At 36.0% G+C, this 16,754-nt stretch overlaps 1 protein-coding gene across 1 annotated transcript in view; it reads left to right on the top strand.

Annotated features, from left to right (window-relative positions):
* The window catches only part of ANO3 (anoctamin 3), a 236,171-nt gene that overhangs the window by 69,711 nt on the left and 149,706 nt on the right, over positions 1 to 16,754 (top strand). Inside the window, exons 3-4 of the mRNA XM_084775285.1 lie at positions 119 to 190; positions 11,308 to 11,426. Of these exons, the coding sequence (XP_084631411.1) occupies positions 119 to 190; positions 11,308 to 11,426 (191 nt within the window). The remainder of the gene's footprint in view (positions 1 to 118; positions 191 to 11,307; positions 11,427 to 16,754) is intronic.

Consider the following 16,754-nt stretch of genomic DNA (forward strand, 5'->3'; position numbering starts at 1 on the left):
AACACATTTCTTCATAGTTGAGTGTCATTTAGACGTCAGGCATCATGGTCATTTTCTAGCTGTGCATTTATTTCTCTAGACTTTAAAACTTCTATTTTTGCTTTTATTTTTTTAACAGTTGCTTCTGAGGAGAATAAAAAAGACTCTACCCTCAAATGTTCCTTTGCTGACCTCAGTGAATTTTGCTTGGGTGAGTTAATTTCTTGTATTTTCTTTTTTTCCTCTTCTCTGAGAATGAAGTATATTCTTCAAACCTAGAGTGATTTTTGCATAAAATTTTCATATTTGGTCTTTAAATTTTAAGCAGTGAATATATAAGTCTGAGAATTATAATTATTGATTGATTTATTATATAGTTTATAATGTAAATATTATAAGAAGACAGTAGCAAATAATCCTATAACAAAATGTATTAATAATAATTTTTATTAATTTCATTCCATTCTATATAAGTAAGTATATTTACACTAGTATAATGAGATGTACCAAATGTTGTCACTCAATATTTTTCTTGATAGTAGATAGTAGTATTGTTCTTCGTTAGTAGATATACTCATTTTTATGTGTTCCTATACAATTCAAAGTGACTCTATTTATAACCAGCAGAAATTGATCATGAGGATCTTTTTATGTAAAAAAAACCTGTTGGTTAAAAAAGGACTGTTGGTGTGTTTGTATTTCCTACATATTTAAATATGAACATATTGAAGACTTCTTGGAGATTTTGAAATGCTCTGATATAGTAACACATAATCAAGTTTAATTTGTCTAGAGGAGTGACCTTAACATCTATGCTTTTTCTTTTTTTCATGGATAAAAATAACTGTATCCAAGGTTAAAAATGTATAACCTAGGCTGTTTCCAGGTTCTGGCTGTTATGAATAGGTCCTCTATGAACATGGTTGAGCATATGTCCTTGTTGTGTGCTTGAGTATATTCTGGGTATATTCCAAGGAGTGGAATAGCTGGGTCTTGAGGAAGCCTTATTTCCAGAGGAAGGGTAGCAGACTACTAAGAAGAGACATGATACCCTATGATCATATAGAGGGGTAGGAGGTCCTGCTAAGTCACAGACATAGGGGAGAGGAATAGGGTGAAAGGAGGAGGGAGGGAGGAATGGGAGGATAAAAGGGATGGAATAGAAATTGAGATATAACATGAATAAATTAATTAAAAAATAACAAAAGAAGAAAAAAAAAAGGTGGACAGCACCGGGGGAACAAGAAAAAAATGTATAACCTAAATTTTTTGACTTGTTTTACTTCTTATGACATTGCCAAGAAATTTTAGCTTCACCAAATCCTTGAATAGTTTTGTTTGTAACAGGCTACTAGGAACTACACTTTAATCATGTTTTTATAATATCTTTTAGTTGGTGTGGCATAGAAATAGGACTAACTTATTAATCTTCTAATTTAAATATTATCTGGTTCATTTCACATAAAACATAAAAAAGAAACATTTCAGTGGAATAAATCAAAGCTTTTTTTTAATAGTACCTCATTTTGTAGCATGCTCTTCAGTCATCTTTTTTTGAAAACAAAGCATGAAAAACTTGTGGTTTTTTTCTTTGTTTAACACATCTACACAGGTAGGAAAGTTTCCATTAAATTTTCACTAATTAGAACCAGTTAATACTTTAACAGTTACTCTAGAAACAAAATGATGACATTTCAATTCCACTGATCTTTCATTTTTAAAGCAATTTTTAAAAATCCTGTATAATGAGAAGAAATTGTGTGGTTTATTATTTTGATAGTCTCTTTCTATCTGATATTTATTGGCATCCATCCTATTGTGATAAGATATAATATTGTCCAATATTACATTTAAAATTTTATAAGTTGTCAGTCTCCAATTATCCACTTGTGTTAATGGAACAATGAAGCTTCTGTAAAGTTAAACATATAGACACACATACACACACACACACACACACACACACACATGAGAGAGAGAGAGAGAGAGAGAGAGAGAGAGAGAGAGAGAGAGAGAGAGAGGGAGGGAGGGAGGGAGAGAGAGAAGGGGTGGGGCTTGAGTCTAAAATATAAGCCTGTAATTCTACTATTCAGAAATTTAAAAATATAGCAGCTTTTAGGCTAACCTGAGCTCATAGCAAGACTGACATTAAAGGAAAGGAAATACTAAAGTTAATTAAATAATTTCAAATTTTATTGGCCACATATAAATGGAAAACTACCATTACAATGAAATGGCTAATATCTGTGTAGCTGTAATAACTCTAAATAGCAGCCACATAATACATGTAGATGTAGTCCCTAGTTGACAGAAACTTTCCTCACTTATCTCTGAGAAGGTTCTGTTTACAAAAGATGGTGATTAATACAGAGATCCACAAATGGCCAAGGTGCTGAGAATAAAATACTGCAGAGTTCTCATCCATTACTGAATCCTTCTTCCAACAGATCAAAGTTCATGGTGGAAGAGGGGGAAGAAAGGGCGTAAAATCATGAGGAGGAAGATGATTGCAAGGCAAAAGTGTCTACTGAACATAGTAGGAAAGTTGCCGATGTAAACTCAGTAGTTGTAACAGCATTGTACAAAACTTGTGAAATCTGAAACCAGAAATTCCAGGAGGTAGGTGGGAGTTGGGCATGAAAGTCAACCTGTAGCATAGAGATATTGCCCATTCTCCTGAAAGAAAGAGACAGTTTTTTTCTAAGAGGGTAGCCTCTAGCAAATAGTAGAAGACCACACATCTAAAGATGTTTGGGCAGCACAAATTGGTCTTGTCAGTGGAAAATAAAACACAAAATTAGATGGGTATGAAATTTCAGAGGAGTTAGAGGAGCAATATTATATAAAAGGGTAAATAAACTATCAAATAACTAAAAAGAAACCCCCACATGTCTGCAATATGATGTTTTCGTTATCTTTGAAAAGAGGACAAATGAATTGAAGACACATCAAGAGTATAATTAAGTAAAGATGAGCATGCTAGCAATCCATGTTTGTCTTCAAATGTCAAGCAGTCTTATCTGCTACACTTGCCTTCAGAGTGCAGAGCACCACTGCATCTTGAAGGTTTTGAGCTGGAATTTCCAATAAATGAGAACCAGGCAAGTGCATCTGGTTAATGACTTTCCTTTTTCACCATGAACTACGTGGAACTGCCCATGTCAATATTTATGTTAGGGTAAACTGGCTGCATGTGGTCATGTTCCATAAGGACTGCTATTTCCCTTTGTTCAAAGGAAGATCTCTGGAGAAAGACTGTATTTTTGTTGCTTTGGAGTTTAAGTTTCTAGAAGAGATGATACTTGGTTACTTCTCCAGATGCTATGATAAATATCCTGATGAAAAAAGGCAAGGAGAATAATCCCTTTAGGCTCACAGTTCAAGAGTTTAATCCATTCTGGCAGAGAAACAATAGAGGCCAGTCTCTGAGGCAACTGGTCACATTGCATTTTAGGCTGCTTGTCAGACTTGTTGAATTAATAGCTATTCTTGATTCAGTGTTGAAAACACATTCAGAATATGACCACTGTTTACCTTATTTGCTCCTTTACATATCTATGATTTCATAGCTAGAGTGGTGCAATGCCTATCTGTTGAGACTATGTGATGAAACTTTTGTATCTTTATAGTCTGTTTTTTTTTTACATAGTGATAATGAAGGGGGGAAAAAACCTCATTATTTCTCTGCTTCAGTCTCTACAGGGTTTCTCATTTCACTTAAGCTATAAACTTAATTTAGCCGTCAGAATCCTTGTGAAATCTGGGTCTATCCTCTTTAGGCCAGATCTAATGCCTCCTTTCAATCAACATGCTGAATCCAAATTATCCTTGTCCTTTTTGATCATTACATGCCTGCTCTCATCTCAGGGACTCACATTAAATTAAACCAGATCCACATAGCTCCCCATTCTGTCCCAACACTGATTTAGTTTTCTTTATAATTAGTACTGTTTCTTAAAATTATATGATTTATGTAGGGATCTGCACTTGAGATCTAAATGCAGAGACCCTGATAATTCTGTTGGCATTTGTAGGCATATAATCAAGAATGTTATATGGTCCACATTTTTTTAAAAACATATTTTAGAATTTGTCACAGTAGTGAGGAATTGCTATAAGTCATGGTACACTGACATACACTCACGTTTAGAGCATCTGCTGCCCCATCCACTCACTGCTTTGCTTTCCAGGAAGTCATTTGTCACAGGAACAATGAGCAATAACCTGTTAGAAATAAATAGTTTGCTAATTTTTGCCCTGGATATGATAATATTTTTAATTCACAGTTTATATAGAGCATTTCTAGGTCTTAAAAATAATCATCATGCTTAAGTTACAGAATTGCTTCTCTAAAATTACTCAGTGTTAAACTTTACTTCATATACAAATATTTAGGAATATTTATCTATTTATAACTATAAAACACTAGATATGATTCCACTTATACCCAGTATACAACTGATAACAACTGATATTAAAATCTCTTATTGATATTGATCATGAGAATATATCTACTTAGTGACAGATAGAGGCATAAAAGATAGTTGTGGCATAAACCCTGACACACGTGCATAGTAGGGTTCTCTGAGCACCATCAACAACCTGAACGGAACTCTTTTGTAAGACAACTAGTGAAACAAGATGTGGTTAGGGGAAAAAAACTGTGAGAACAAAAACTATATTATCACAATGTTAAATCTCATTTCTCCAGGAAACTTCTATATGGATAACAATTGTAAAAATGGAATATGTTATCATTCAAAACTTGCACTTTCATATACCAGTTCCTCAGTCCACACCATTTGTACTCTGGCTTTCTGAGTTGTGATAAGGAGACACTGTGTAGTCCCTTCTTAAACTGTGGATATCAAGCAGGGAGTAAAAGTTTTCTATGAAAGTCAAGTAAAGAAGTGTATGTTGGATAAGATGTAAATTATAAATTATGAAAATAACATTAATCCACTATAATTATTTAATTATACACTCTCAGAAATGTATCCTCAAATATGGTGGATTGAATACAAATAGAAATATCTTCAGTAAGAACCAAAACACATTGTAGAATTTATTCATTCTCAGAAGATCCACTAGAAAAAGGGATGGTTTACTTCATGAATCAAAACACAATAAGGTCCTTCTCCATTGTTGCCCACAGATGTGGATTGGCAGAAGTACCAACATAAAACAGTTTTAAAGTTCTGACAGTTATTATACAGACAGTCTTTGGTAAGAATAACAGAAAAGATCTAGAGCTGGGGTGGGTGGGGGTGGAATGAAGTATTATACCAAATCTAAAATGACCTACTTTATGCTTTTTGCATACTGTTTTCCATTTTTAATCCCCAGTCTTTGCTCAGTTAGTCTCTCTTCATCTGCCTTTAGCACCCCAGTCTATTCTTTTCTTTGCAGAATTCGTTTTGTTAAAATAGATATGATCCTGCTCTACTGCTCAAATGCATAGCTGTGTCATTCTGTTTAACTAAGATAAAATCTAAAAACTTTCCAATAGTTTAAACTCTACAGAACATGCCCTACTCCCTTCACTGCCGTTCTACAATGACACCATGTCATGGCCTTCTCCTTTCCCTCCCCAGTAGCCTCATTACCATCTCCTGTGAACATACAGGATGACGTATTTTACCTCATGAACCTGGCTTAGAGACACCTTTTGCCTGCATCCTGCTTCCACAGAAATTCGCTTATCTAAATGATATTTTACAGCAGCGTTAGCTCTGGGAGGCATTTTTGACAACGTTGTTTAAAACACTACACACTTTTATTTATTCAGTACTTCTTCTCCCACTCTCTCCTCCCATTTCAATTTTTCATTTAATTTACCAACATATGTGTTATGTTTTTCTTTACCATTTTCAAGTTAACTAAAGTGGGAATGTATTTTATTGTTCTGTGTACTCTATCCTAGCTATAATCACTCCAAGTATAGTGCACACGAGGAGATAAAATGCCACAGGTATTGGAAGTCACACATACAGGGTGTCCACTGACATCTTTTTGACCCACAGTGGGCCAGTGCATGTTCAACAATGATAGATAGCTACCATTTACCTTCTCCTGTTTAATCACACATGGGCATCCAGCTTCCTGTCTCACATAGTAAGAAAGAAAAGGATGGGGGCAGGAAGGCAAGGAAGAAACAGAAACACCAGCACTTCCATCCTGTACAAACAACATTGTAAGTTGAAGGTATCAGGGATTTGGTAATTTCTCAAAGGAAGTCCAAAATGGCAGCTTCTTTCTTTCTTTCTTTCTTTCTTTCTTTCTTTCTTTCTTTCTTTCTTTCTTTCTTTCTTTCTTTCTTCTTTTTCCTCTCCCTCTTCTTCCTCTTCCTTTCTTCTGCTTTTTCTGTTCTGTTTTAGTGCCTTTAAGCATTTTTCTTTTTAAATTTATTTTATTAATTATTCACTTTAAGTATTAGTCATAGCCCCCTCCCTCCTCTCCTCACAGTCCCACTCTCACTCCCTGTTTCCCCTATACCCTTCTCCTACTCCTCAGAGAAGAGTAACCACCCACCACTCACCCGCCCCAGCATATTCAAGTCTTATCAGAACTGAGCACACCCTGTGGTCTGTCCAGGTAGCCTGCCAGGCAAAAGTGATTTTAAAAAGTAGTCAATCCCATCTCCCTTACAAGGGGACCCATATGAAGACTGCGGTACCTATTGGCTACTTCTGCGTAGGGGGTTTAGGTCTAGTCCATGCATGGAGCTTCTTTCTCTAGTAGCCCACCCTGGGGCCTCCTTAGTTGGGTCTGTTGGTCTTCTTGTGGACCTCCTGTCACCTCTGTGTCTTTCGAGCCTTCCCCCAACTCTTCCGCAAGACTCCTTGAGCTCCATCTAGTTTTTGCCTGTGGGTCTCAGCATCTGTTTCCGTCAGCTTGGATGGAGCCACTCAGAGGACAGCTTTGCTAGGCTTCAACCTCCAAGCAGAGCAGAATATCATTTTCGTTTGAGGTGTATGAAGTATGCTTCCTCACCTCTTTTAATTAATTTGGATTGAAATTCTATTTTCAGAATGGCTACTCCAGCCTGCTTCTTGCTTCTTCCAGACCTTTACTCTCACACAAGTCTATCCTTGTGTTTGAGGTATGTTTCTTGTATGCAGCAGAATGTTGGTCTTGTTTATGCATCCATACAGTCAATCTGTGTCTTTTTATTGGGGAGTTGAGGCAACTGATGTTGAGGGAGATTAATGTCCAGTGACTGATATGGTATTTTATTTTGATGTTGATTGTGGTAGTATGTGTGCTTGTCTAAGTTTTTGTTTTCCTAAAGTGAAATTATATCTCTCCTGTGGTTTTGTGGGGTTTTTTTTGTGGGGTTTTTTGTTTGTTTGTTTGTTTTTGTTTTTGTTGTAGTTAGTGTAGTTAGTATCCTTGGTTTGGAATTTCCCTTCTAGCGCCTTCTGTAGGGATGGATTTATGGACAGGCATTGTTAAAAAAATTTTTTTGTCATGGAATGTCTTGTTTTCTCCATCTATGTTCATTGAAAGCTTTTTTAGGTATAGTAGCCTAGACTGACATCTGTGTGCTCTCAGAGTTTGCAAGACACTTGTCCAGGCCTTTCTGGCTGTTGTGAAAAGTTGGGTGTGATTCTCATAGCTTCACTATTGTATGTTGGCCTTTTTCCCTTGCCACTTTTACTATTTGTCTTTGTTCTCTACATTTAGTGTTTCAATTATTATGTGGTGTGGAAGGAGGAGTTTCTTTTCTGGTCTACTCTATTTGGTGTTCTGTATGCCTTTTATATGTTTATAGGCATCTATTTCTTTAAATTAAGAAACATTTCTTCTATATTTTGTTTTAAAATATTTTCTGGGGCTTGGAGCCAGGTGTCTCTACTTTCCTCGATTTCTATTATACTTATGTTTCATCTTTCACATTTTCTCTGCTTTCTTGCATGTTTTGTGTCAGAAAATTTTCAGATTTAGCATTTTCTTTGATGTTTGCATAAAATTCTTCCATTTTAACTTCTACACCTAAGATTCTTTCCTCTATCTCTTGTATTCTGTTGTCAATGCTTATCTCTGCAATTTCTGTTTTCTTCTCTAAGTTCTCTCTTTCCAGGCTTTCCTCAGTTTGTACTTTTATTATCGATTCCAATTTCATCTTCAAATCTTGACCTGTTTTACTGATTTCCTTCACCTGATTGTTAGCATTTTCCTCAATTTTATTCAGAGATTTATTCATTTCCTCTATGTAGATATCTGCCGTGGCCTCTCTAAGGGCCTCAATATGTTTGGTGGTATCTTTGTTTATTTCTTTATGGATTTTTTCATTTCTTCCATTATTATTTTCATAAGGAGAGATCTGAGGTCATTTTATTTTGTTTCAGTTGTGCTAGAGTGTCCAGGGCTGATTACTTTGGGATAACTAGTTTCTGGAGATGCCATGTTATTTTGGTTTTTGTTGTTTGTGTTTTCATTCCGGCCTTTAGCGATCTGGATGTCTAAGGCATTGTGTGGCAATTTCTGGTGTCTTTCATTGACCATTGAGAACAACACATAGGTTAGTGGCTATCGGTTGAGACCCCTCACCTACAAGGATCAGATAACCTTTCCTCTGGATCAGGTGGTGACCTGTAGTCAGACTCAGGAATTTTCTGTGGTTAGGCCCAGTGACCTGATGTCATATTTACACGTGTTCCATAGTGTGGTGTCTCCTTTTGGCAGAGAGACTTAGACACTTGTATTTTGTGGCCCACAGTTCAATCTGAGACATAGAGCACATGTGCATGCTGACTCATTGGTTTGTGTCTAGACTTTGGAGACTATGCCCAACCCTGAGTTGACCCGTGAACTTTCTGTGAATTGGCTAGGTAACTTGAGGTGAGATCCACCCATCTTATATACCTTGAGGTCTTTTCTGGGCCTGAAGACCCAAAAACTGGTGCTCTGTGGCCCACAGTTCAGTCTGAGATACAGAGGGCAGGTGTTGAGCACTGGGAGACCTGTGTTTAGAGTTTGGAGTCAGCACGTGCACCTGAGCAAACATGGAAAGTTTCTTTGGATTGTCTGGGTTACCTGAGGTCTGATCTACTTGTGTTCCAGACTGTGGTTTCGCCTCTGGGATGGAAGATAAAGACACTAGTGTTCTGTGGCCCACAGTTCAGTCTGATACACAGAGCTCAGGTGCATGCAACGTAGATGAGTTGCTAGATTTTGTAGGCTATGCACATGCCTGCAGATAACCAGGGATATTACTGTGTATTACCTGGGTGATGTGAGGTCAGACCTACCTGTGATACACACACTGTGCACCCCTATCACCTAGGAAACAGCAGAACTTGTGTTTTGTAGCTCTTAATTTGGTCCCTCTGTCCCTTGCAGTCACTGCTGTTCCACTGATAAGACACAGTGTGTAGTGCGTGATTGATGCTGCCCGCTAAGATCCTCTCCCAATAAACTTCTTTAACCCTTTAGCCAAACCCAGATTTCTAAAACTTTCCAAGTTAAAACAAAACAAAACAACAGCAAAAAACAATTAATGTACTTGTAATGTCAAAGTGTGGCTAGGTATCACCTGAATCATTACAAATATATCTACCCACAACTTCAAAGCAAATTATTTGTCCAAGTCAGGTGCAATGGCATATGACTATCATCCCAGCATTCAGGGAGGCAGAGGCAGGTGGATCTATGTGAGTTTGAGGTCAGCCTGGTCTACAAAACGAGTCCAGAACAGTCAACACCACAGAGAGAAACCCTATTTCTAAAACCAAAATAAGTAAATAAATAAACAAACAAACAAATAAATAAGATATACCCAAATTAATTTTTATGGCTCTGGGTGAGTATTTAAAGGCTCGTGTGCATTAAGAAGCATAGTAGCTGAATTCACATGGAAGCATCCCCAGCTTCAGCATTAAGGCAGTAATAGGGTAGCCATTTATGTGATTATTTTGAGTTTATCCTTTGGATAGACAATTATTTATATATTTCATTTAAATAAGCCTGAAAAACATTAAAAATGCATATTTTTAAGTAATAAATTTTTGTGGGAATTCATGGGATGATGGTTATATCTCTTCATTATAAAGAAGAGACAACTCTGCAGAGAACCGCAGACTGCCTCCCCTCTGTCCTGGGCCAGTATAGAGAGGAGGAAAGCCCCAAGGAAGGGATGATCTTACTTAATCTTGGGGGGATAGGTGCAGAGGGACCATCACACGATGCTTAAGTGGGATGTCAGGGTGTGCAAGATTCCCTAGCCTTCTCTTTAAAACTTGAGAAGAAACATATCATATCCATTTCTCTGGCAATGGAGCTCACAATGTCCACACTCATTTCTTACCCTTGGTGAGGCTACACTTCCTGGGATAAAGCTTTCATCCTGAAGATTCAACACTTGGTTGTCAGGTTGTCAGCTGCGATGTGGATTTTGTTCTGTGACAAGGAGGTCCTCTTAGAGATGTGCTCTGTAGTCTGTGTCTTTCTGAGCTCCACGTACCCAAGATTCTTGCTCATTGCTTCAGAAGCCTTTGGCAACCTCAGCCTTGGGCTGCTCAGCCTGCACTATCTTGTCTCTGGCCCTGCTTTGTGTCCCTTCCCCACTCTCAAATAAAAGAGCCCATGGGCTTCCTGTTGGGCCGCTTGTTTGACTTCTATAGAAGCTGAGTATTCTTGGTTAAATTTAGATGGGTGATATTTACTCCACCCAGGATGAGGTTGAAGTCTTGGGTGCATGCTGTCAGCCTTGCTTGGATCAAGGAAGAGACATAAGCCTACTAGGTAATCAGCTCCCTGCAAGACACTAAATTTGGCTACCACACTCATGAGCAATGGACAGCAACACTCACTCCTAGTAGTCTAGGGTACTGGAAGCAGGGGATCTTGAAGTGAAGGCCTTCAACTGGGATTGTGTCCTACTCTATGCCTCCAATCTGATTAAAGAAGATGGCTTTTTGATTGCCTTCCAAAATAAACACAGATTCATTGATGTTGTAGGCCATGGTCACAGCAATGGAGATGGCCCCCAGTAACTTCTACACTGCAATGTCCATACTCTGAAGCCCCAAGGGCAGGCATCTTGTTATGCCTGTAAGTTCTGGACCTTGTCTGACCCACCAGCAGGGGTAGTACCAGAGGTCAGAAGAGGAAGCCTACTTGATTCTACCCTACTCCAGTTTAGAAACCTTGTCCTGAACATGAGCATTGGGGATCATGGCATGCACCAAAAAAAAAAAAAACAAAAAACAAAAAACAAAAACAAAAAAAACAAAAAACAAAAAACAAAAACGGATTTTAAGTAAGGCATTTAGTAATTAAACTGGGTAGACAAAATGAATATAACTTTCTCAATTTTCTTTTTAGCTCTGGGGAAAGAAAAGGATTACATGGATGAATCTGAACATGCCAACTATGACCGATCTCGTCTCCTTAATGACTTTGTTATCAAAAATAAGCCTGAATCCAAGACAAAATTATCTAAGGTAATGTGTACTGAATTATCAATGCATAATTTTTGTAATAAAAGTTTTAAAGCATTTGATTATCCATCTATATGGCTGGATTTGTGCTGGAGAATTTAAAAAACAACACATAGATTAATATATACCTTAAAAGGCTCAAGCATAAAGAGCTATTTATTAATATATTTACTTGTATCATTAAAATTATTATATTATTTAAAAGATAAAAAAGTATCCTTTTACTTTTTAAAATGTATTTTTAAATTTTAAAATATATTTTAATCATTTATGTATTTATTTATTTATTTAGTTAGTTTGTTTGTTTGCTTGATTTCTCAAGTCAGTGGCTCTCGTGGAGCTCACTCAATAGACTTAACTGGCCTGAACCTCACAGAGATCTGCCTGCCTCTGCCTCAAGAGTGCTGGGATTAAAGGCGTGCATCACTACCACCTGTCTTATATCTTACTTTTAATAAAATTGTAGTTATATAGAATTAAATATACTTTTTTATATATGTGAAGTGAATTGATATATATATATATATATATATATATATATATATATATATATATATATATATAAACAATTTTCTGAGTCTACTTAGTGTTTCTCATATGTACAGGTTGTATTTGATAACCCAACAGAGGCCTAATCCTTGAGAAAACTGATTATCCCTCTCACAGTAGTCATTAATTGCTTGTAGCTCTTCATCTAGGGGCAAGGCCCTGTGAGACTTCCCTCATCCACACTGGCATGCCAACTAGTATTTCTTTGTTCAAGTGTTCTTTAGGTGGCCATACTGGTGAGCTATCATGGCTAAAGCTTACCCTCATAATGAGGAAGACACTCTTACAGCATGGTCCTTAGCTTTTACAATTGCTCTGTGCCCTCTTCTGTGATATTCCCTGAGCCTTAGGTATATATGAACCTAAACTATGCATCCCATGGTCAGTGTTTCTCTACATATTGATCAGCTATGGTTTTTTTGTAATGGCCTCTGTCTGCTAAAGGGAAGATTTTTGATAGAGATGAGAACTACATTTAGATATTGGTATAAGGATATGTATTTGGAATGAAGTTAGGGATGACACTGACTTTCAAATGCAGCAGCCATATGTTCTCTTCTGAGATACCTTAATTGAACATAATTAGAGGACATAATGTGATATTCTAGTGCTTTTATATATTATAATTAAAACATAATTATTTGATTATCAGTGTGAACATTTATCATTTATTTTTTCATTGGGAGAGCACCCAAACTCCTTTCCTATAATTATGCTGATATATTTAGTACATTATTACTTCCTATGGTTACCCTTAAGTGTAATAAAAACTGCATTTAATTCTTCTATCAAAATGCAATACTGAACTTTTCAGGTACAATTATTTAAATACCATATATAAACCATGAAGTGCTTGTAATTATTTCATCATTGTAACTGCCACTGATTCACATCTTCTCCTTAGTGCTAAGACAAATATTAGCTCAGAATAAGTTCACCCCATTTTCTTGTTTGAGAGGGACTTTCTCTAGGAAGACAGGAAAGAAGAAAGAAAGAATATAAAGAGAAAGGGAGGGAGGGAGAGATGGAGAGAGGAAGAAGGAAAGGGAAAGAAGGAATTTAGGTATTTAATTTAGCCCAAGGATTTACTTGTTTCAATAATTCCTGCACAGGTATTACTCATATCCTTCAACATGATGTTCTCTAGTATGCTTAATTTGTTTGGATTAAATTAATGTTCTCTTTACTAGTCACTATCAAAGCATTTGTAAAGACATATACAGAAGTAAAATATCACACATATCAGGAATGGCACCAAACATTAATATATTCTGAGTTAACTCCTTCAGTAAAAATTGTTAGTAATATTTTTATGCCTTTTGTTAACATTATTTTCTAAAATTGGTTGATCTGATCAATCATGATTTCTTCACTAAGTAGGTTGTGTATTTCTTTGTGACAAATATTTTTTGAAGTGAATTAAGAGAGTTATAAGAGAACTCCAGATTTTCCTCAATGTGTCTATGTCATTTCTTGGAAGACAAAAACAGTATACATTGAGTAATTAAACAATAATTTAAGACTCCAATCTTTATTGTCCACTTCTCCATGACTTACCATATGGCTAATAGTTATATCATCATTTAGTTTGCCTACAGTAGTCATGTCCCATATGCCATTTTTCTTAAATCTAGAGTGGATTATGTGAATGAGCACTTAATATTAATTTGAGCATAAGACTAGAACATACAATGAGAGATCATATAATAGTTCAGTCAAATGAATATTATTCAAATATACTAACTGAATTCGTGTGATTACCCAGCTCCAGCTCATACCAGTCTATGAAAATCATCCATACTTCTGTTGCCTGGGCAACTCACACCTCCCGCTGCCATGAAAGGATATCCACTTTTATCCCTTGCATATTAAAAAGTGAAACACAAATTCCGCTTGATAAAAGAGTTCAAATGTATAAAAGAAAAATAGTGCTAGAGATATTTGAAGAGTATGGTAATATACTTAGAAGATATTATTTGTGCGATCTAAAAAAGATAAAGAAATAAAACAATGACCTTGCCTTGTACTGTTCACATTACTATCTGGGTACTATATTTTGCAAATCTGTTTTCATCTCATATTATTCCTAAACATGAACCCACGTATGTAGAACTAGGCATGATGTCTCATACCTGTAATTTCAGGATTCTCCTAGCAGGTAGGGAAAACTGGACATTTGAGGGCAGGCTATTTCTACACAATAAGCAACAGCTAAACTCACATGGCAAGGCAAGAAGAAAGGGAGGAGGAAGGGAGGAAGGAAGGAAGCAAGGAAAGAAGAAAAAAGATCCACACAGAAATTTTAACTTTGTTGCATTTTATAAAATCGTCAATCTTTAGTTGTGACCTAAAAGTAGCACAAATTATGTGTATATGTGTCTGTGTCTGTATGTTTTTATGTGTATCCATGTGTATTATAAACATATATAGATTTTAATACACAAATTTAGGCCACACATCATGATTCACTTTGGATAATTGTTCTGCTTAGACTCGGCACTATGCATATTATCCATAATAAGTGAAATGCAAAAGGGAACATTTTAGATAGGAAAAAACGAGTTTATAAAGAGCAGGAAGGTTCATTAACTTGAAAGAGTGACTCATGGTTAATTCAAACTACAAGGTGAGTTAAGACAAGTATTGAATAATAGAAAACAAATAGAGCTCTATAACAAATTAGCTATCAGTCATGAACTGTGACCAGAAGAGATTATTCTAAATCCTCTCAAGTGCCATCATATTTAGCTAAGCTCTGTTGGGTTTTTCAGTTGTAAAAATTAACAAAGAATCATAGAAATATGTCTGACAAGTGGCCTGGTCATTGTATAGATGATTTCCAGTCTGTTTGAAATTTTACTTGCTAACCATTGTGAAACATCTCTTGATTCCAAGTGGTAATTTTTTGTTCAACCCGGTTTGTAACTTAACATGGTAGTTTGAATGTCAAGGCCCCCCATAGGCTTGGATACTAACTTAGTTCTCAGTTGATGGAACTATTTAAGGATTAGTAAGTGTGGCCTTTGAAGAAGGTGTGTTAACCTTTGCAAGCCTTGAGGTTTCAAAAGACTCATGTCATTTCAAGTTAGCTCTCAGCTTCCTCTTTGGGGCTCAGTTGCCACTTCAATGCCATACTTGCCTTCTTATCTCTATACTCCCCCATTGTGATGATAATAAGCCCCTACCTTTCTTGAACTGTAAGTCCAAAATAAGCCCTTCCTTTTATAAGATGCCTTAGTTGTGGTAGAACAGTAAGTAACAGGTTTAAGAAAATTAAATACACTTATAAATAACTTTTGGTTTTAGGATCCATCTTGGAAACAAGGAATCAAACTTAAACTTATTTTGGAGATTACAACTTTTGGCAATAATGTTTTTTTTTTTCTGTGATGAGGTTATAATGGTAACTAGTAAGATCTTTTAGGAAGACAATGTCTAAGTTTGGTACTCAAGGGAAACATGGTAAATGTCAGATAGCTTCTATCATCCAAGAGTTGAGAATCCATCCATGGAGAAAGCCAAAGGGTGTTAAAAAAAAATCAAGATAAAATCATACTAAATCTGTATTCTGCTAACCTTAAGTCTTAAAAAAAAACCCATATTTAACATCTGAAAGATGTGTGATGGATAAAAATTTAATCATTATTCACTCTGATTTTGTTGAGATTTTCCTATCTCCTATCAAAAGGTGTAGACCATTGAAATGACCTTAAGACTTTCTTGGATACAAAGACTTTAACAGGGGTGATTTGTTACCACAACTAAGCACTGGGTTCATACAAAGTCTGCGTTTCTGTTTTATCACACATTCTGCCTCTATGAGGTCTATATATCAGAGTTAGGCTTACAGAGGATAAAAGGACACCTGTACTAGAGCTAAGAATCATACTTGTCCTAACTAACATAAATAAGTCAGAAATTAAGCAGCAAAAATATATGATTAAATTAAGGATGTAACTCAGATAACATTAAAAGGACTCACCAGTGGGAATGGCCAGTGGCCATAGCTATGAAAAATTTGTGGAAATAATGTTTTTTCAGCAAGAGATAATAAATAGAGTTTCAAAATAACGCCTCCTGCCAGTGATAAAGATCAAATTCATTCTTCTTCCGATACTGAGAAGACCTGAAAAAAATTAAAATGTGTTTCTGATTTCCAAGAAATATTTAAAATGTTCCTAACTCTTCAAAGCCTAGGTGTGTTTTGAATAGCTTAACACAAATCACTTTATATTTGAGAAAAAATAGTTAAATTCTATAAAATAATTAAGCTTTTCAATTTTTATTTATAAGTTGGGCCAGAGAGATGGTTCGGCGGTTAAGCATGCTTGCTACTCCTTTTGCATTATTTACATTTGTTTTATGTAATCTATTTTGATCAAGCTTTCCTATCCCCAAACTCCACAAAAAATATTTCCAACCTAATCCACATCACTTTATGTTCTATCTCTTTCTCTCAATAGCAGAAAAAGACAACAATGAAAATCAAAACAAACAAGAAAAAATAATATGACAACAACGCCAAAACAAACAAAGCAAAACAAAACAAAACAAATACCAGGAGTTCATTTTTGCATTGGCTAGCTACTCCTGAGCATGAGGCCTGCCTTGGAGTATTATTAATATAGTCTCTGACATTATATTGAAGAAAACTTGTTTTCCATTGCCCAGCAGAAATCAATCGCAAGCAGCTACTTGCTTAGGTGTGGGATTTTATGTCCATGAACTCCTGTTTGTGCCTGTGAAGGTCTTACGTATACGCTCATAACCTTTGTGACTTTG

Source organism: Acomys minous (assembly GCF_964271855.1).
Source record: "Acomys minous genome assembly, chromosome: 3".
Lineage (NCBI taxonomy): Eukaryota > Metazoa > Chordata > Mammalia > Rodentia > Muridae > Acomys > Acomys minous.